This window comes from Antechinus flavipes, chromosome 2 (genome assembly GCF_016432865.1).
Source record: "Antechinus flavipes isolate AdamAnt ecotype Samford, QLD, Australia chromosome 2, AdamAnt_v2, whole genome shotgun sequence".
NCBI lineage: Eukaryota > Metazoa > Chordata > Mammalia > Dasyuromorphia > Dasyuridae > Antechinus > Antechinus flavipes.
In genome coordinates, this window is record NC_067399.1 from 615,554,545 (window position 1) to 615,576,633 (window position 22,089).

Here is a 22,089-nt window from a genome sequence, read left to right on the forward strand (position 1 = left end):
GAGAGGTTAATGACTTGCCCAGAGTCATATAGTTAGAAAAAATCCAAGATAGATTTTGAATCCAGGTTTTTCTGACTTTTCAAGTCCATTCCTGCTTTCATTAAACCATTTTTCTTTATCACTATGTACTTGAAGAGATGCTTAATAAGTGTCTGCCGGATAAGATGAAATTGAATTGAATCTAGCCCAAGGGAACACTGGGCTCATTAGACAGACACTTGGTCTTCTTTTTAGTTGACTTGCTGATTTTTACAAGCTGTCCATTTTTTGCCTCATTTATTTCCTGGGAGCTCTGTGCACCCATTCATTTGAGGTCATTTCATTTCCTTACAAATCATCCTTTTTTTACCTGCTTGCTTCTTCACTTCACGAACTGACTCAGTCCTAAGTGTAGGTCCTGCCACTGAGATGTTCAATGAGATATCACATTTTGACTACATCACAGGACTGTGAAAATTGTAACTTTCCCTCGGTCCTTTAATGCCCAGTTGATATAAATGAGGAAATATATCATTGAAGGAAATAGCAGATAATATATTCCTTGTATTTAGGCAGCCTAGTGGTAGATAAAGAATATTTCCTCAGAGAAAACCTTCAGATCTCTATTCCCCATCCACTAATGGTAGTTTAATCTAAAACAATATATAATATCTGAGATTCCATGAAAGTGACAGGCTGCTTGGAATAAGAACCCTGAGGATTATGAGTTAGTATTTTCTTGTCAAAATAGTTGGTTCCACAATCAGTTTCAACTTTTCCTTAGAGGATGATGGATAATTTTAGGATGCTTCATATGTAAACTCAGGAAAGACTAATTTGACTTTCTTTCTGCCACAGTTTAGCAGACATAAGGAAAAACAAGACTGATGAATACCTACTGTTGCCAGGTAACAGCATCCACAGTACTCCCAGCTACTTTCATGAACCTAGGAAGAAATGAAGGAAAAACATCATGAAACATGAATTAAGGGATATAGATAGACAAGGGTCAAGTCAACTAATACAAAAAACAAACTGCTTTCTGGCCAAAGGCAAGACCTACAGTGTCACTGATTAATTGTGGGTCCAAGTGAGATTGGTCCTTATTTTCCATGCCTATAGAACCATAGAATCCCAGAAGACACCTCAGTGTAACCCTGATTATTCATCTCCAACAAGTGGTCGTCCAACTTCCTTTTATAGACCTCAAGTTAGGGGAAAGCTGGTAACTCCCAAAATAGCTCATTCTACCTTAAATCTCTAATAATTAGGAAGTATTGCTTTAAATTACCTTATTACAACTTCTGACATTGCTCATACTTTTGTCTATCTTCCATTCCCCCACATGCCAAGCCAAGAAAAACAACTATAATTATTCATATACCAAACTATAAATATTCAGAGATTACTATAATGTACACTCCTAAGTCTTTTCTAGATAAAACATCTCCAATTCTTTCAATGACTACTTAAGTGGCATTATGTTTTGGCCCAAAATTCAGAGAATCTTCCCCTCCCAGGTATCTTTGGGATGGTAAACTGGAACATTTACCTAGCCTGTAGTCACTGAATAGAAATGCCTTAGACAATCTGAGGTTTGAGAAAGACCTTAATTTAGAAGGATCAAAGTTACCCAGTACATCTTGGGCCAGTCAAATTACCTCTTGATTTGTCACTGGACAATGATGACTCTGGAGGAGAGAGCGAAGCTAATGACTTTGTGCAGCTCTATCTCATTCAAATCCAATCCAAGTGAAAGTCAAGATTGCATTCTTGTGATGCTATTGGTCCTCTCTAAGAACCATCTAAAAAGGGTATATTTGGTGCCCAGTCTTCTTGGTTTTCTGATTGCCTTCTCTTTATGCCCTCTAGCTGCTCATTTTCCTTTCTAAAATATGGTTCCTGGGCTATACCCAAAGAGCTATTAAACTGTGCATACTTTTAGATCCAGCAGTGGCTCTCCTGGGCTTATATGCCAAAGAGATCTTAAAAGAGGGAAAGGGACTCACATGTGCAAAAATGTTTGTGGCAGTCCTTTTTGTAGTGGTGAGGAAATGGAAAATGAGAAATCATTTGAGAAATGGCTGAATAAGTTATGGTATATGAATGTTATAGAATAATATTGTTCTGTAAGAAATTATCAGTAGGATGATGGCAGAAAGGCTGGAGAGACTTACATGAACTGGTGCTGAGTGCAGTGAGTAGAACCAAGAGAACATTATATATAGCCACAACAAGATTATGTAATGATCAACTGTGATGGATTTGGCTTTTTTCAACAACGAGGTGATTTAGGTGAATTCCAATAGATTTGTGATACACCCAGAGAATGGACTGTGAGGACTGAATGCAGATCATAATATAGTGTTTTCACCTTTTTATTGTTTTTTGCTTGCTTTTTTCTTTTGCATTTTTTCTCTCCTTTTTGATCTGATTTTTCTTGTGCATCATGATAAATGTGGAAATACGTATAGAAGAATTGTACATGTTTAACCTATTTTGGTTTACTTGCTGTCTAGGAGAGGGGGTAAGGGGAGGGAGGGAGAAAAAACTGCAACACAAGATTTTGCAAAGGTGAATGCTAAAAACTATCTTTGTATATATTTTGAAAATAAAAAACTATTATTAAAAAGAGAAACCATCAGCAAGATGATTTCTGAAAAGCCTGGAAAGACTTATATAACTGATGATACTAAGTTAAGTGAGTAGAATCAAGAGAACATTGTACAGCAACAACAAGATTATGTGATGACCAACTATAATAGACTTGGCTCTTTTTAACAATGATGTTATTCAGGCCAGTTCTGATAGATCTGTGATGGAGAGAGCCATTCACATCCAAAAAGAGAACTATGGAAACTAAATGTGGATCACAACATAGTATTTCCATCATTGTTATTGCTGTTTGCTTGCTTGTTTTTTCTTTCTTTCTCTTTTTTCCCTTTTGATATGATTTTTTTTTGTGCAGCATGACAAATGTGGAAATAGAAAAATTGCACATAATTAACCTATATTGTATTACTTGTGGTTCAAGAGAAAGGGGAGGAAAGGATAAAAGGAGAACATTTTGGAACACAATGTTTTGCAAGGGTGAATGTTGAAAACTATCTTATATGGTTCCTGGGAATGGCATAGAGGAACATTTGCTGAATTTGGAGGCTGAAATTCTGGGTTCAAATTGCAGCTCTGGTTCCTACTAACCAGATGTCTTTTGGCAAGTCACGCAACCTCTCTAAGCTTCAGCTTTTTCAATTAGAAGATGAAGGAGTTAGACTTGATGAATTTGAAAGTTTTTTTTTCTGGCTCTAAATCTATGATTCTATTACCCTTCTCTAGATGAATCCAAACTTGTGCAGAATACACAGAACCTTAGTTCCTATGTTCTAGCCCCACCTTTTTAATACAGCCTAAGATCAAGTTCCCTTTTTTTGGTTGCCACAGTTCTCTGTTGGTTCATATTTGATGTATGCTGCAGTTTACTAAAAACCCAATTTTTGTCAAAATACTCACCCCAGAAACTCAAACCTCCTCATTCCTTTTTCATATTCTATTCTACTTTAACTCTGCTTTTACTAAGTTACAACCTCTACCTTCTAAACATCAGTGAACATATGAGATACCACAACCATTCAATTTTATGACCCCACTAAGCTTCTTCTTTCATTTCTTATCAGTCACCTGCCAGCAGGTCACACCATGGGCTTCATCATCATAAGACACTGCTCTACTTTCAGGAGTTCAAAGACTTATAGATGGAAGGGGCTTAAGACCACCAAGTCCAGCAGAGTGAATTTACACCTATCTATCGGCATACATATGTATATGTATTTTATATATATATACACACAAATGTGTGTATATAGATATATGTATATAGAGATATATGTGTGTATTAAGTAATTTGCCTAATATCACATATGTTTCTTCTTGTTTTTCAGTTGTGTCTGATTCTTCATGACCCTATTTGGGGGCTTTGGCAAAGATCATGATTTACCATTTCTTTTTCTAAATTGTTTTTCAGATAAGGAAACTGAGACAAATTGAGTGAAGTCATTTGCCTACGGTTACATGGCAAGCATGTGTCTGAGGCCAGATTTGAACTTGGAAGATGAGGCTTCCTGATTCCAAGCTTGGCACTCTGTGCCTATAGCACCATGTAGTTTCCCATCACATAAGCTAGTAATCATCTAATTTGGTGCTCTATTGTTAATCACACCATGAAATGATAATATTTGAAATCTTGATTTTCTAGTCATGTTTACAGTTTTAGATCAAGAATGGAGAAATTAATAATGATTTTTCAGCAATGAAGATTCAAAGGCTGGAAATGGCAGAAGCAGAGGTAAAGAATCCTAGGGTACTGGTACCCTAGGCAAATGGCAAATCATGAAATCAGAGTTAATTAATGGCAGCGAGTAAAACCAAGATGACATTAGATGGATTCAGAGATGATCTTTGGTTCAAAAAACTGAAGAAAGGTCATGATAACAGAAAAGATAGTTTAGTACAAGTGTGTATACAATACATAGTATGTAGATGAGAGTAGACTTCTTAAGGTCTGGGTCTTAGAGACGATAAACATCTGGAGATCTGCTGAATTCCAACGTGTGGCCATGTTTCTTTGTGATTGAACTGGGAAGAAGAGAGTAGTCAGGTTGCTCCAGAGGACAAGAACAAAAATTCTGAAGTGCCAGATGATAAGTGTGGGGATAGATTTGAGATTCAAGCAATACTGGAAGCCCTCCTTTTGTCATCCTCTCAAACCATCATCTTATAAGACTCTCTCTTCTCTTTTAATTTCACTACCATCCACCCAATTCTCAGTTCTATATGCTTTGGCTACAGATGGCATTCACTGAAAACAAAGTCTTCTCCACAAGGTTATTTTATTATTATTATTATTAATCAAAACTGAGCCTGGAGTTTGAAGGAACTGAGTTCAAATCCAACCTCAGACACTTAATAGCTATTTGATCCTGGGAGAGTCAATTTAACCTTTGCCTGTCTGTTTCCTCAATTGTAAAATAGGGAAAATAATAGCATCTATCTCCCAAAATTGTTGTGAGGATCAAATAATATAATATTGTAAAATGTTTAGAAAAGTGCCTGGCACATAGTAAATACCTAATAAACTCTTGTTTCCTTACTTCATTGCTTATTCCTGGAGACAATTATATTTTGAGAAAGTATAAATATTGAAAAAGTTTTTATTATGAATTTTTTAAGACTGAAAAGTGACTAAACTTTTTTTAAAACACAAAATAATCTTCTTTTATTACTCTGCCTTTACGTATCACAGAAACAGTGCAATTTTCACAATTAGGAAAAATGTTTGGAAATGTGTTTGTAGTAGTTTCCTCCTACTGACTTTTGGACTAGTGGTTAATAAATACTTGTCAAGGCTCAGAATGGCTAAATGTGCAGGACCTATGAAAATAACGTATGCCTTTACTATTGTAGTGAGAGGAAGAAGAAAACTTAGTGCTTTTCTTGCTTAAAATGTTCAGGGCACTGAAAATCAGAGCAAATAAAAAGGAGGAAAGGAGAGCCTATGACCTCATGCTACATTACATAAAAGGAATGCAAAAAGACCTGAGGAACGTCATGAGAAATTGTTCCTAAGACTCTGGTGCCCAATGATGGAGTTTATCTGGAGTTATGAAGGAGAAGAGAGAGCAGTTATTATTGACCCTGAATGTGAGAATGGGAGCAAGCTTTCTGTCGTTGGGCAGCATATGTATAATGGAAAAAAGAAATATTAGAATTAGGAAGAACTGCTAGACATGAGGAAGTCTGGGAGAGGATTTTTAATGAGAAAAATGATGAACAAAAGTGATATATAGGCAGCAAATACTATCTAAGAACTAACTGTCTTTTTAATTTTTAAGATCATACTAGTAAGTAGTGGATAAATGTATGAGGGCAAAAAGCCGTTATTAAATACTTACAATATTTCAGGAGCTGTACTAAATGCTAATGAAACAAAACTGAAACATTTGATATCCTATACCCAGATTGTGCTTACAATCTAATAGGGAAAGTCAATACACATAGAGGCTTGGTGGCCAGGGAAGGGAATTTTGATCTAGATTTTATAGTGATAAGTCAATTCATATGTCACTTAATTGATATATCATTTCTAGAAACAGTGGTGCTGATCCTCAGAAAAATTTGCATCTTGGAGAAGATGTATAGATGAATCTTTCTAAATAGGAACAAAGAAATTTCAAGATGGGGACACTAAAAAAGTGCAATAAAGATTGAAGTGGTTTTAAGTTTTATAACTGTCAATAAGAAAAACAGGAAAAAAGTACAGAGTAGCTCAGAGGCAGAATGTTGATAGAGAAAAGGATTGGGGGATTAGGTGCATCACAGACATAACATTATCACTGGTATTGTTTGAGCTGAAGTGAACTTAAAGCATAAACATACCAAATAATGAGAATGCCATTATTACATATATGTTTGTATGAAATGATCAGTTTACCAGTGGGCCACATGCTAAATGACTAAAAAATAGTACTGATAGTTCACATTCTAACCTCTTCCCAGGGCCAAGAGTGGGTAGAAGTTTGAGGAAACAAGCTAAAAAGTCAATTGACTCGTTAGACTCAAGTGCCTAGAGAAGGGTACTTCTCTGAAAGAGAGGATAAGTTAGTAGTTCAGTAGTAGTTCACACATAATGAGGTTATGTGTGGAAGTGATGTCAGTGCTATTCCAGGATCTTAAGACCTATATCTTTACTTGGTATCCACTAAAAAGGTGAAGAGTCTTGGATATAGAAAAAAGCTTAGGTTATACATTTATAAATGTGATTGACCCGAGACTTCAACCTGTTTCTCAAGAGTACACCCAAAAGCCTCAGCTTCTACTTGTTGTTCAGTCATTTCAATCATATCCAACTTTTTGTTGTCCATTTTGAGTTTTTTGGTAAAGATACTGGGATGGTTTGCCATTTCCTTCTCCTGTTGATTTTAAAGATGAGGAAACAATTAAGTGACTTTGCTCAGTTACACAGATAGTAAGTGTCTGAAGCTGCATTCTCAGTTTCTACACAAAGAAGCTAATCCTTCCTTGATGAAAAATGTTTAAATTTATTTGAAGATTAAAATTATGGCTTAGCAGCATTCACACTTTGTAACCTATTTGCAATCATTCTTCAATTCCTTTGACCCAATGTTTCAAGGCAAAATTGTCTAGTTTGTCTTTGCAGCAAAATAATGCCTACTAGACTGGAAAACAATTTCACGGTGAACTCTAAAGACGGTGCCATTATTCAGTGAATATCTGTATGAAAGTTACCACTGACCCAAAATGTCCCATAACCACTCTTAGCAAAATAGGTCAATTTCTAGCATATGGAAACATTTCTTCATTGAGTTATTTTGTAGGGAAGAGATAATATGAAAATACTGTCAAGTGAACCACACATGTCTAAGTGCTAGTGGATGACCACACACATTCTCAAGTGGCAGATTTACAGAGAAACAAATCTTCCATTTTTAGATGTTAATGTAGATGGCAACATCTTGCTAATGGCAACAGTTCAGAAAATGAAGCTGATTAGACACAGTCCCAGATGGCAAAAATTGTGCTTGGTGAATTTTAAAGTCTTACATTTTAAAATTATTATTATTATTATTTTGCCCTCATTTCCTTTCCTGCATCTGAAACTCACTGTTATCTGCTTGCCCCTGGGGAATGACACAAATCTAGAAAGCACAGGAACTCATCTGTAACTTGGGGGAAATAACATCTGTAATACCTAAGAACCAAGGAAGATAATGAATATAAAGTGCTTTGCAGACTTTCTCAGAGCACAGAATAGAGCAGGGAGGGACCAGAGAGCATCACTTCCCTGTCTTTTCATTTTTAAAAAGTCATATAGGGAATAAGGAGCAGAGGCAGGATGGGAAGACAGAATGTGTGATTTCAAGTCCTGAGCTCTTTGAAGCTTATTCTCTTTGCTGTGACTTGCTGCTTTTTTTGATCATAATGTTGTTAGATATTTTTGGTTTATGTTTCTGTCTGCTTCTCATTAACTCATGTTAAGAGACATTACTTCCTAGGATCTGTAAGTAGTCAATTCTATTTCAATCAATCCTCATTTATTAAACACTAGTAGAAGTCTGTGCTAGACCCCAGGGAATACAAAGATATAAATGAAACAGTCCTTGCCTTGAAGGGGCTTACATTCTACCTGGGTTTGCAACAAAAATGTAAATTTTTTTGCTGCAAATTCAATTCATGAATTTGGAATTATTGTGCAAAAAAATACTGTCATGTCAAATATTATTATAAGAGCAAAACAAGCTACACATTCCTAAATTATACAAGAAACATTAGTTCCTAAAAGCTGCTTTTATAAAAGGTGTTCAGTCATGTCAGATTCATCATGACCTCACGGGCTATATTTGGACTCTACATGCACCATACTAAACCATACTAAAATGGTTTTTCATTTCTCTAGTGGTATAAAACAAGTAGAGTGACTTGCTCAAGACTACAATGCTAATGTCTGAGGCTGGATTTGAATTCATGTCTTCCTGATTCCAGACCTGACTTTCTATCCATCTTAGCTGACTCCTTTTTTTACAAAGATATTGCCAAAGTATCTCAGATTTCCATTTCTTTCCCCTTCCAAATGTCCTACATCTTCTGTTCAAACATCCCTTCTATCTAACCCTCACAAACTAAGATATTCTAAGAATATAATATGTCCAAATGAAATCAATTACTATCATGTGGCAAAATTTGGACAAGGAAAGAACATCTATGCTAAATAAGTTTTAGAAAGGCAGATTTTGATTTATGTTCTAGAAATGGGAAATGTAGGGATGGAACACTGCCTTCTAAGGACAGAGAGCCACTGCTATAGAAGAAAAATATCTCAATAGCAGCTGATCAGAAAAACTGACCATCAAATGCAGGATACAAAATAAAATTGGTAGCATACAAAACATTTTTTCTTGCTGGTAATTCCCTGCAATTCTGTAACCTTTTGTGTTAACTTCTCAATTACAAAAACAACGTTGATTTCAAAAGATAATCACTTTTTTCTAACACATGAAATCTATAATATTATAAATACTTCCCTTCTGTCATTGGATATAACAAATTATAAATTCCTTAATAGAAAATTTATGATTGATAGTAGCTACAGACATTGCAATATAAAGTACATCTAACACCTTTATTGTGTCACTAAGTCACATCATTGACTTTACCCACTTGGTTTTAGAGTCCAAAGGATTTGCACTATGCATAATTGCAATTCCAAACTTCAATTTTAAAGGCAAGCAATGAAAATGCATGAGGAGCTCTTGACTTAATAATGATAAGATAAAGAAGAGTAGGGAAGCACCTAGTAGGACATCAGACACTCCACAAATTTGCACACATTCTGCCTGTCTTTTTTTTTTCTACTGCACATAGCCATAAATGTGCACAGTTGCCAATGTCAGTGAAAAGGAGTTTACTCATAAAATCACGAGGATGCTTAAGTCATAAAAGTTAAACTCACAAATATTGAAAACTGACTGTAATTACAATCATATTTATGGAATTGTTGTGAGCTTAAAATAAGACAGATTATGTAAAGTGCTTTGTAAATGCTTACAGAGTCAACAAGTAAAAGTAGTAATAATCACTAGATTTATAGTGTTTTAAAGTTTACAAAGTACTTTACATATATTATCTCATTTGATCTTCCCACCAAACCATTTCACAGGTAAGGAAATTGAAGCTACTAAGTGACTTGACCAGGGTCACACAGTTAGGAAATATTTGAAACAGATATTTGAGATATCTCCTTGAAAATATATCTTGTTTTAAGAGACCTCTCCAAACAAGAATTTGAAAAAGGAAGAAAAAAAAAAAAGAATTTAACCTTCCTGGTTCCAGTCAAGTGTTCTATCTACTTCACCATCTAAAAGTTAGTGGTAGTAGTAGTCCAATGACTGATGCACTTTGTTGCCATCCAGCTGTCCTAATAGTAGTAGTAGTAGTAGTAGTAGTAGTAGTAGTAGTATTACAGTGCTTAATACACTTTGTTGCCACACAGCTGTCCTAATCGGAATAGTAGTAGAAGTAGTAGTAATGGTAGTAATAAGAGTAGTGGAAGTAGTAGTAGTGTTGGTGGTGGTGGTGACAGTTGTAATAGAAGTAGTTTTTTGTGATTCTAGGTCCAATGCTCAATGAATTTTACCACCTAACAATAATAGTCAGAGTAGTGTACCTCACTAATATCTTGGAAATCTTTTATAAGAGGCTTTCTAGTTCTCAGTGATGGGTTGGAAAATCATTCACAGATATTGGTAGCAACCACTTTGAGTCTTGAATCCTAAGTGGCTTGAACAGAAAAAAAGCCTCACAAAGAATAGATGACTAACTTCAATACAGCTGCAAAATTCTGAGCCAGAAAAATATGAGCGATGGAATAACATGCAGAATCCTACTGTCAGAAAGGGAAGCAAAAGTGGGAAGCTGACATTCAGGTGAAGTTCTAGCATCATCAGTGGGTCCCTGAGGATCAGCCTATTTCTTTCCTTGGAATGGAGCCACTAGATGTGGAAGTGGAGGACCACACAGAACTTGGAAGGCATGTTTTTCCAAAAGGTACCCAAACCTGCTGCCTCATTAGTGGGGAAGAGAGGACATAGACTTTCAAAGATCAGGTACCTGATAAAGTCAGGACTCTGGTGATAAAAACACCAAAGTGGTGATCCTCTTAAGAACTGAGTGAACTGGGCTCTTACCTTAAGCTTCAGCTACATAAAAGAGTGGGAACTTGTCCAGAAAAGATAGGAGACATAAACTAAGCACCTGTAATAAAGGAGGCAGATCACTACTTTGGTCATCTTGTTTGGAGCTGAATCACTGCTATAAATAAAAGTAAAATATCCCCTTACATTTCTAGAGTTCTTTTCATCCCCAAGGATCCTCAAATCTGGGAGAATTTCTTTCTTTTTGTTATCCACCTGCATATATGACGTGCCTGAAATATTGTCAGGCCTTCTCCCTGAGGGGGTATCACAGCTCTCTCTTATAATAAGGCACATCTTTATTCATAGCCTTATGGGTGTATTTCTCTCTTCCAGACTTCAGAGTGTGACCCAGAAAGCTGTGTACTGAATCTTGCTCCCAGGAAAAAAGAATAAATCCTGTACAATCGGTAGCATATGCCCTAAAGACTGTATGTTCCAAGAGTTAAGAAGATTAAGTTTTTTCCCTTTGTCAATAGGCAGGACCTACAATTCTGTAAAATAACCTATTTAATCCCAGAAATCTTGGTTAAAGTTCAAAATAATTTTGAAATCCATGGTGGTATTTTTAAAATATTCAAAAGATGGCTAGATTTGAGGTCAGAAGACCTGGGTTCCAATTGTGACTTAGTTAGCTATCTCCTGCTATATCATTCCCACCACTATGGAGCTTTGCTGATCCTTGTTTCCCTAAGGAGTCTTTACCCAACTTTACCCAAAGGCAACTTCTTGACTTTGTTTTGGAAGCTTCTTTCCTTAGTCCTCAGTCTTTCAGTAAACTTTGTTACTCTTTTAAGCATGTCCCACATTTTCTGAGAAATGGAGATTTTTCCTATTGGCTCCACAATCCACTTTGTATATTCTGTCTGTGCCTCTTTTCTTTCTCTGTCTTGGTCTCCCTCCTCCCTTCCCTCCTCTGTTTGTCTGTCTCTATCCTTCTATTCCTCTATCCTGCCTTCCCTCTCTGTGTCTATTTGTCTCTCCTGTTTTCCTCCCTCCTATCTCTTCGACTCTGTCTCTCTTTTAACTCTCTCTTTTCTCTCTCATCTATCCCTCTTCTTTCTCTTTCTTTTTTTCTATCTCATTTCTCTTCTGTCCCCCTTCTCTCTTTGTCTTTCTTAGTTTCTGTTTCCTCTCTCTCCATCTCTATTTTTCTTTCTCCACCTCCACCTCCATCTTTTCCCTCTCTCCCTCTGTGTCTTCTTCCAATCTGTGTCTCTCACAGTCCTAGCATAGGGAAATTTCTACTGCTTCATGCACATGTCTCATATGTATCTATCTAGATATAAACATATACTGATAGATTAACATGCTGGGCATAGTGAAAAGGCTGTAATTCTGAAAATGGGTTCAAGAGTAGGCTCTGCAACTTAAAAAATACACACGTGGCTCTGAGCAGTCATAAGTCTCAGCTTCTCATTTACAAAAATAAAATAATAGGGAGCAGGTAGTCACCAAAAGATGATTTTGTTTTTGTTGTTGTTGTTGTTGTTGTTGTTGTTGTTGTTGTTGTTGTTTTTTTGTCCACAGCAAGCCAGGCATGTCATTTTTTTTCTTTTTTTTTTAAATTTTATTTTATTTTATAATAACTTTATATTGACAGAACCCATGCCAGGGTAACTTTTTTACAACATTATCCCTTGCACTCGCTTCTGTTCCGATTTTTCCCCTCCCTCCCTCTACCCCCTCCCCTAGATGGCAAGCAGTCCTATATATGTTAAATATGTTGCAGTATATCCTAGATACAATATATGTTTGCAGAACCGAACAGTTCTCTTGTTGCACAGGGAGAATTGGATTGAGAAGGTAAAAATAACCCGGGAAGAAAAAGAAAAATGAAAACAGTTTACATTCATTTCCCAGTGTTCTTTCTTGGGGTATAGCTGCTTCTGTCCATCCTTGATCAATTGAAACTGAATTAGCTCTCTTTATCGAAGAGATCCACTTCCATCAGAATACATCCTCAAACAGTATCGTTGTTGAGGTATATAATGATCTCCTGGTTCTGATCTTTTCACTTAGCATGAGTTCATGTAAGTCTCTCCAAGCCTCTCTGTATTCATCCTGCTTGTCATTTCTTACAGAACAATAATATTCCATAACATTTATATACTACAATTTACCCAGCCATTCTCCAATTGATGGGCATCCATTCAATTTCCAGTTTCTAGCCACTACAAACAGGGCTGCCACAAACATTTTGGCACATACAGGTCCCTTTCCCTTCTTTACTATTTCTTTGGGATATAAGCCAAGAAGTAACACTGCTAGATCAAAGGGTATGCACATTTTGATAACTTTTTGGGCATAATTCCAGATTGTTCTCCAGAATGGCTGGATTCGTTCACAACTCCACCAATAATGCATCAGTGTCCCAGTTTTCCCGCATCCCCTCCAACATTCATCATTATTTTTTCCTGTCATCTTAGCCAATCTGACAGGTGTGTAGTGGTATCTCAGAGTTGTCTTAATTTGCATTTCTCTGATCAATAGTGATTTGGAACATTCTTTCATATGAATGATAATAGTTTCAATTTCATCATCTGAAAATTGTCTGCTCATATCCTTTGACCATTTATCAATTGGAGAATGGCTTGGTTTCTTATAAATTTGAGTCAATTCTCTATATATTTTGGAAATGAGGCCTTTATCAGAACCTTTAACTATGAAGATATTTTCTAAGTTTGTTGCTTCCCTTCTAATCTTGCTTGCATTAGTTTTGTTTGTACAAAGGCTTTTTAATTTGATATAATCAAAATTTTCTATTTTGTGATCAGTAATGGTCTCTAGTTCATCTTTGGTCACAAATTCTTTCTCTTCCACAAGTCTGAGAGATAAACTATCCTATGTTCCTCTAATTTATTTATAATCTCGTTCTTTTTACCTAGATCATGGACTCATTTTGATCTTATCTTGGTATACGGTGTTAAGTGTGGGTCCATGCCTAATTTCTGCCATACTAATTTCCAGTTATCCCAGCAGTTTTTATCAAATAATAAATTCTTATCCCAAAAGTTAGGATCTTGGGTTTGTCAAACACTAAATTGCTATAGTTGACTATTCTGTCTTGTGAACCTAACCTATTCCACTGATCAACTAATCTATTTCTTAGCCAATACCAAATGGTTTTGGTGACTGTTGCTTTATAATATAATTTTAGATCAGGTACAGCTAGGCCCACCTTCATTTGATTTTTTTTTCATTAATTCCCTTGAGATTCTCGACTTTTTATTGTTACATATGAATTTTGTTGTTATTTTTTATAGATCATTAAAATATTTTCTTGGAAGTTTGATTGGTATAGCACCAAATAAAAAGATTAGTTTAGGGAGCATTGTCATCTTTATTATATTTGCTCAGCCTATCCAAGAGCACTTAATATTTTTCCAATTATTTAAGTCTGACTTTTTTGTGTGGAAAGTTTTTTGTAATTTTGCTAATATAGTGCCTGACTTTGGTAGATAAGATTCCCAAATATTTTATGCTGTCAACAATTATTTTGAATGGAATTTCTCTTTGTATCTCTTGCTGTTGGATTTTATTGGTGATGTATAAAAATGCTGAGGATTTATGGGGATTTATTTTGTATCCTGCTACTTTGCTAAAGTTATGAATTATTTCTAATAGCTTTTTAGTAGAATCTCTGGGGTTCTCTAGGTATACCATCATATCATCTGCAAAGAGTGACAGTTTGGTTTCCTCATTGCCTACTCTAATTCGTTTAATCTCTTTTTCAACTCTTATTGCAGAGGCTAGTGTTTCTAATACAATATTGAATAATAATGGTGATAGTGGGCAATCTTGCTTCACTCCAGATCTTACTGGGAAAGGTTCCAGTTTTTCCCCATTGCATATGATGCTTACTGACGGTTTTTAATACATGCGCCTGACTATTTTAAGGAACAGTCCATTTATTCCTATGCTCTCAAGTGTTTTTATTAGGAGTGGATGTTGGATTTTATCAAATGCTTTGATAAAAAGCATCTATTGAGATGATCATATGGATTTTGTTATTGATATAGTCGATTATGCTAATAGTTTTCCTAATATTGAACCAGCCCTGCATTCCTGGTATAAATCCTACTTGGTCATAGTGTATTATCCTAAAGATGATTTTCTGTAATCTTTTTGCTAATATTTTATTTAAGATTTTAGCATCAATATTTATTAGGGAGATTGGTCTATAATTTTCTTTCTCTGTTTTCAACCTACCTGGTTTAGGTATCAGTACCATGTCTATGTCATAAAAGGAGTTTGGTAGGACTCCTTCAATCCCTATTTTTTCAAATAGTTTATTTAGAATTGGAGTTAATTGTTCTTTAAATGTTTGGTAGAATTCACATGTAAATCCATCTGGTCCTGGGGATTTTTTCTTAGGGAGTTGGTTAATAGCTTGTTCTATTTCTTTTTCTGAGATGGGACTGTTTAGGATATTTACTTCTTCCTCTGTTAGTTTGGGCAAGCTATATTTTTGGAAGTATTCTTCTATTTCATTTAAGTTGTTGAATTTATTAGCATAAAGTTGGGCAAAGTAACTCCTAATTATTGCTCTAATTTCCTCTTCATTAGTGGCGAGTTCTCCCTTTTCATTTTTAAGACTAACAATTTGATTTTCCTCTTTCCTTTTTTTAATCAGATTTACTAAGAGTTTGTCTATTTTGTTGGTTTTTTCATAGAACCAACTCTTAGTTTTATTAATTAATTCAATAGTTTTTTAACTTTCAATTTTATTGATGTCTCCTTTTATTTTTAGAATTTCAAGTTTAGTGTTTGACTGGGGGTTTTTAATTTGTTCCTTTTCTAACATTTTTAGTTGCAAGCCCAATTCATTGACCTTCTCTTTCTCTATTTATGCAAATAGGCCTCTAGAGATATGAAATTTCCCCTTATTACCACTTTGGTTGCATCCCATACATTTTGGCATAATGTCTCATTATTATTGTTTTCTTGGGTGAAGTTATTAATTATGTCTAGGATTTGCTGTTTCACCCAATCATTCTTTAGTATGAGATTATTTAGTTTCCAATTATTTTTTGGTCTACTTTCCCCTGGCTTTTTGTTGAATGTAATTTTCATTGCATCGTGGTCTGAAAAGGATGCATTCACTATTTCTGCCTTACTGCATTTGAATTTGAGGTTTTTATGTCCTAATATATGGTCAATTTTTGTATAGGTTCCATGAACTGCTGAAAAGAAAGTGTATTCCTTTCTGTCTCCATTACATTTTCTCCAGAGATCTATCATATCTAACTTTTCTAGTATTCTATTTACCTCTTTGACTTCTTTCTTATTTATTTTGTGGTTTGATTTATCTAACTCTGAGAGTGCAAGGTTGAGATCTCCCACTATCATAGTTTTGCTGTCTATTTCTTCTTGCAGCTCTCTTAATTTCTCTTTTAAGAATTTAGATGCTACACCACTTGGTGCATATATGTTTAATATTGATATTGCTTCATTATCTATGCTACCCTTTAGCAAGATATAGTGCCCTTCCTTATCTCTTTTAATTAGATCAATTTTTGCTTTAGCTTGATCTGAGATCAGGATGGCTACCCCCGCTTTTTTGACTTCACCTGAAGCATAGTAGATTTTGCTCCAAACTTTTACCTTTACTCTGCATGAGTGTTTCCTGCTTCAGGTGTGTTTCCTGTAAACAACATATTAGGATTCTGGCTTTTAATCCATTCTGCTAACTGCTTCCTCTTTATGGGGGAGTTTATCCTGTTCACATTTTTGGTTAAAATTACCAATTCTATATTACTTGCCATCTTGTTAACCCCTGTTTATGCTTTTCTCCTTTCTTTCCACCTTCCCCCCCTTCCCAGTATTAAGCTTGTGAGCACCATTTGCTTCTCACAGCCCTCCCTTTTTAGTATCCCTTCCCCCCTCCTTCCCTCCCTCCCCACCTTAGAGTTCCTCCCCCTATCTTACCCCTTTCCCTCACAGTTTCCATATTCCCTTCCACTTAGCTTATTCCTTCCCTTTTTACTTTTCCCTTCTCACTTTTCAATGAGTTGGGAGTAGTTTCACCATAAATTGAATATGTCTAAAATTTTTCTCTTAAAGCCAATTCTGAAGGCAGTAAGATACCCACTATATTCATCCCCCTCCATTTTTTCCCTCAGATATAATAGGTTTCCTTTGCCTCTTCATGAGATGTACTACCCCCACTTTACCCCTTTTCTGGTACAATGTCCTTTCCACATCTACTTTCTAGAACAAGGTATACATGTATTCTTTATACATCTTTATAGCAGAAATATAGTTCCCAAGATTAATCTTTACCTTTTTAGATTTCTCTTGAGTTCTATATTTGTAGATCAAACTTTTTGTTAAGTTCTGGCTTTTTCATCAAAAATAGGTGAAATTCGCTTTTTTTTGTTGAATGTCCATCTTCTTCCCTGGAAAAAGATGCTCATTCTAGCTGGGTAAGTTAATTTTGGTTGCATACCAAGTTCCTTAGCCTTTTGGCATATCATATTCCAGGTCCTTTGATCCTTTGATGTGGATGCTGCCAGATCCTGGGTGATCCTTATTGTGGCTCCTTGATACTTGAATTGGGTTTTTCTAGCCGCTTGCAGTATTTTTTCCTTTGTCTGAGGGTTCTGGCATTTGGCCACTATATTTCTTGGTGTTTTGATTTTAGGATCCCTTTCAGTAGGTGATCGATGAATTCTTTCAATGTCTATTTTACCCTCTGTTTCTATGACTTCTGGGCAGTTCTCTTTGATAATTTCCTGGAAAATAGTGTCCAGGCTCTTTTTTTCATCATGCTTTTCTGGAAGTCCAATGATTCTCAGATTGTCTCTCCTGGATCTGTTTTCCAGGTCTGTTGTCTTCCCCAGAAGGTATTTCACATTCTTTTCCATTGTTTAATTTTTTTGGATTTGCTTGACTGATTCTTCTTGTCTCCTCAAGTCATTCAATTCCAATTGTTCAATTCTGGTTTTCTTTTTTTTTTTTTTAATAACTTTTTATTGATAGAACCCATGCCAGGGTAATTTTTTACAACATTATCCCTTGCATTCACTTCTGTTCTGATTTTTCCCCTCCCTCTCTCCACCCCCTCCCCCAGATGACAAGCAGTCCTTTACATGTTGAATGGGTTGCAGTATATTCTGGATACAATATATGTGTGCAGAACTGAACAGTTTTCTTGTTGCACAGGGAGAATTGAATTCAGAAGGTATAAATAACCCGGGAAGAAAAACAATAATGCAAGCAGTTTATATTCATTTCCCAGGGTTCTTTCTCTGGGTATAGCTGCTTCTGTCCATCCTTGATCAATTAAGGCTCTCTTTATCAAAGAGATCCACTTCCATCAGAATACATCCTCAAACAGTACTGTTGTTGAGGTATATAATGATCTCCTGGTTCTGCTCATTTCACTCAGCATCAGTTCATGTAAGTCTCGCCAGTCCTCTCTGTATTCATCCTGCTGGTCATTCCTTACAGAACAATAATATTCCATAACATTCATATACCACAATTTACCCAGCCATTCTCCAATTGATGGACATCCTTTCATTTTCCTGCTTCTACCCACTACAAACAGGGCTGCCATAAACATTTTGGCACATACAGGTCCCTTTCCTTTCTTTAGTATCTCTTTGGGGTATAAGCCCAGTAGAAACACTGCTGGATCAAAGGATATGCACAGTTTGATAACTTTTTGAGCATAGTTCCAAATTGCTCTCCAGAATGGCTGGATGTGTTAACAATTCCACCAACAATGTATCAGTGTCCCTGTTTTCCCACATCCCCTCCAACATTCCCCATTATCTTTCCCTGTCATTCTAGCCATCAATTCTGGTTTTCAATGAAGTATTTTCTTCATTCACTTTTCTAATATCTTTTTCTAATTGTCCAATTGAGTTCTTTTATTCTGTGGAATTTTTTTCCATTTCGCCAATTTTGTTTTTTAGAGAGCTGTTTTCTGTTTCCAGTTCACTAATCCTATTTTTCAAGGATTTTATTTCTTTATCCACTCTCTCTTTAAATGAGTGGGATGACTTCTCCAGACTCTCTTGCCAAGCCTCCCTCTCCTTTTGCCAAGCCTCACTCTGCTTTTCCCATTTTTCTTCTAGCTCCCTTGTGAGAGCCTTTTTAACTTCTTCTATGAGGTTCATCTGTGCTGAGGAACAGATGATCTCCTCCTTTGGGGATTCACCTGGGGACAGTCTGTTTTTAGTCTCCTCAGGATTTAGAGTCTGCTCTCTATCTGTATAGAAGCTGTCAAGGTTTAAAGTCCTCTTCAATTTTTTGCTCATTTTGTCAGAGAAGAATCAAAGACAAACTAGCAAAAAGAAAAAAAGAAAAAAACCCTGAATGGAGTCTGCTTTCTTTGGGGGAGGGGCTGGGTGGTGTTACTGAGCTTCCTCTACAGACTGCGGGGGGCAGCAGTGAGGCACTAGTCCTACTGTGCTGCGCCTGCGCTCTGAGATCCCAGAGCGTGCTGAGTCACTGTGGGGGGAAAAGGGGGAGCGGCCAGGTCCCGAGAGACTCCAGCTGTTTGGGGTTGTATTCTTCGCCTGGTGTTTTTAGCTTCTCTGCTGGGCTGCTGACTTGCTGCTGGAGCAAAGTATCCAATCCTGTAGCAAAGCTCTCCCCGCAGAGACTGCTGCGATCGCACCCCACCCCCTCTCCAGTCTGCTCCCGTGCTCTCAGCTGCTGCTGTCTGCCGCTGCCCGCCGCCTGTGCCCGATCTAAAACTGTCCCCGCCCTCACGCAAAAACAGACCTTTCTTGGCGAATCTCAAGGATGGCTTCTCTTGGTAACTATTTGTGGGTTTTTTTCAGTCAAGCATCAATTCAGAGGCTTGTAATGAAATGGATTCTGAGAGAAAACGCGGAGCTTACACAGCTGTGTGCCTCCTCTCCGCCATCTTGGCCAGAAGTCCAGGCATGTCATTTACAAATGTGTAGAGAGTCCATGAGTTTAATCAATTCAGTCCTCTACCACTTGAAATAGTGAGGCGAAAACCCACATAGAATCCAGATGTGGAGACATCTAGGCCCTAGACCTGAGCAGTTTCTATTGTCTCTCAATGAGTCTGGCTCTAGCTTCTCTCTACTTACTGCCCAAATTTCTACAAACTGCTATCACTTGGATACCCAAGAAAATGAGTCATGTGACTTGGGACAAGTCTCCCTTATCCAGGACTAAGCTATATCATTTATAAAACAAAAAGGTTCTTTTCAGTTCTGACATTCAATAATGACACCATTACTGGTATAGTCTCTTCAAGAATTTTACTTCACTTTCAGATCTGTGGAGAAGGAAAGAATTTGTGACCAAAAAAGAACTGGAGATCATTATGGAGATAATTATTGACCAGACAGTAGATAATTTTGATGATAAGTTCAAAAGTTTTTGTACAAACACAACTAATGCAGACAAGATTAGAAGGGAAACAATTGGGAAAACATTTTTACATTCAAGGATTCTGATAAAGGCCTCTTTCTAAAATATATAGAGAATTGACTTAAATTTATAAGAATTCCAGCCATTCACCAATTGATAAATGGTCAAAGGATATGAATAGACAATTTTCAGATGAAGAAACTGAAACCATTTATAGTCATATAAAAAGGTGCCTTAAATCATTATTGATCAGAGAAATGCAAATTAAGACAACTTTGGAGTACTACATACCTATCAGATTGGCTAAGATGACAAGAAAAGATAATGACAAATATTGGAGGAGATGTAGGAAAACTGGTACACAGATACATTGTTGGTGGAATTGTGAACGGATCCAACCATTCTGGAGAACAATTTGGAACTTTCCAAAGGGTTATCAAACTGTGCATACCCTTTGATCCAGCTTTATTTCTACTGGGCTTATACCCCAAAAAGATACTAAAGAAGGGAAAGGGACCTGTATGTGCCAAAATGTTTGTCACAGCTCTGTTTGTAGTGGCAAGGAACTGAAACCTGAGTGGATGCCCATCAGTTGGAGAATGGCTGAATAAGCTATGTTAGATGAATATTATGGAATATTATTGTTCTGTAAGAAACGATGAGCAGGATGAATACAGACAGGCTTGGAGAGACTTACATGAACTGATGCTGAGTGAAATGAGCAGAACCAGGAGATCATTATACATGGCAACAAGATCACACAATGAATGATCAATTCTGATGGATATGGTTCTTTTTAACAATGATATTATTCAGGCCAGTTCCAATAGACCTCTGATGGAGAGAATCATTTACACCCACAGAGAGGACTGTGAGAACTGAGGGTAGATCACACCACAGCATTTTCACTCTTTGTGTTGTAGTTTGCTTGAATTTTATTTTCTTTCTCATTTTCTTTTTTTCTTTTTTCTTTTTTTTACTTTTTGATCTAATTTTTCTTGTGCAGCAAGATAATAGTATAAATATGTGTGCCTCTATTGGATTTAACATATATTTTACTATGTTTTAACATATATCAGATTGCATGCATCTAGGAGAGGGGGGAGAAGAAGGGGAAAATGGGAACACGAGGTTTTTCAAGATTCAGTTTTGAAAAATTATCCTTTCATATATTTTGAAAATAAAAAACTTCAATTAAAAAAATTTTACTTCACTACTTAGGATTCCTCTCATTTTCTGGCTGTTCTCATTTTGTTTGCTTCTTAATCTAATATTCACTTCAGCTTGTAACTATTTAGTGGCCCTTGGACCAGTCAGAGACACAGTCAATGAGTCATTTACAAATCATGATGAGTGATTAGTTCAGAGACCCATCCTCCCTCAGGCATACATCTGCATGAGGCATTTTTCACTAAATAAATGCAGGCATGATGGCAACATCTCCATTTTATAGATAGGGAAGTACAGAGGAATGCAGTTGGATGCCTCACATTATGAAAGGGGGATGTTGTAGCCAGTGGGGAAGTTGGGACTTGAATGGGTTCTTCTGATTGTCAGCCTAAGGCTCTTTTCAACATCCTACCTTATAGTTTGCTCCTTGCCCCTTCCTCCTTTTAGGGAGTAGTAAGCAGGGATGTAATGAGATAGCTCATACTGCTCTGTTGGGATTTTTAACTTTGGCAAACAGTATCAATCAAGGTTTAATTTACTGTTTCGTTGACTGCCTGAACCAATTAATTCTGGTGCTTTCCTTATCTTAATTATTTCCTATATATGGTTTGCACGTATGTATTTGTTTGCTTTTTGTTTCCTGAATTAGATTAGGAGCTCTTTGAAGGTAGAGAGCACAGAGCTTGACACTCAGGTGGTTAATATGTTTGTTGACTGATTAATTGATAGTGTCAAACTCAAATAGAAACATTTATGACAAACCCTGCCAGGACAAATTGACTTAGAAAACTCCACATTCAGGGGACAGAACCAA

General features: G+C 36.4%; 1 protein-coding gene across 1 annotated transcript in view; it reads right to left on the reverse strand.

The window, feature by feature from the left end:
- HPSE2 (heparanase 2 (inactive)) overlaps positions 1–22,089 on the reverse strand; it is a 298,488-nt gene that overhangs the window by 256,613 nt on the left and 19,786 nt on the right. Inside the window, exon 3 of the mRNA XM_051981834.1 lies at positions 879–926. Coding sequence (XP_051837794.1) covers positions 879–926 — 48 coding nt within the window. The remainder of the gene's footprint in view (positions 1–878; positions 927–22,089) is intronic.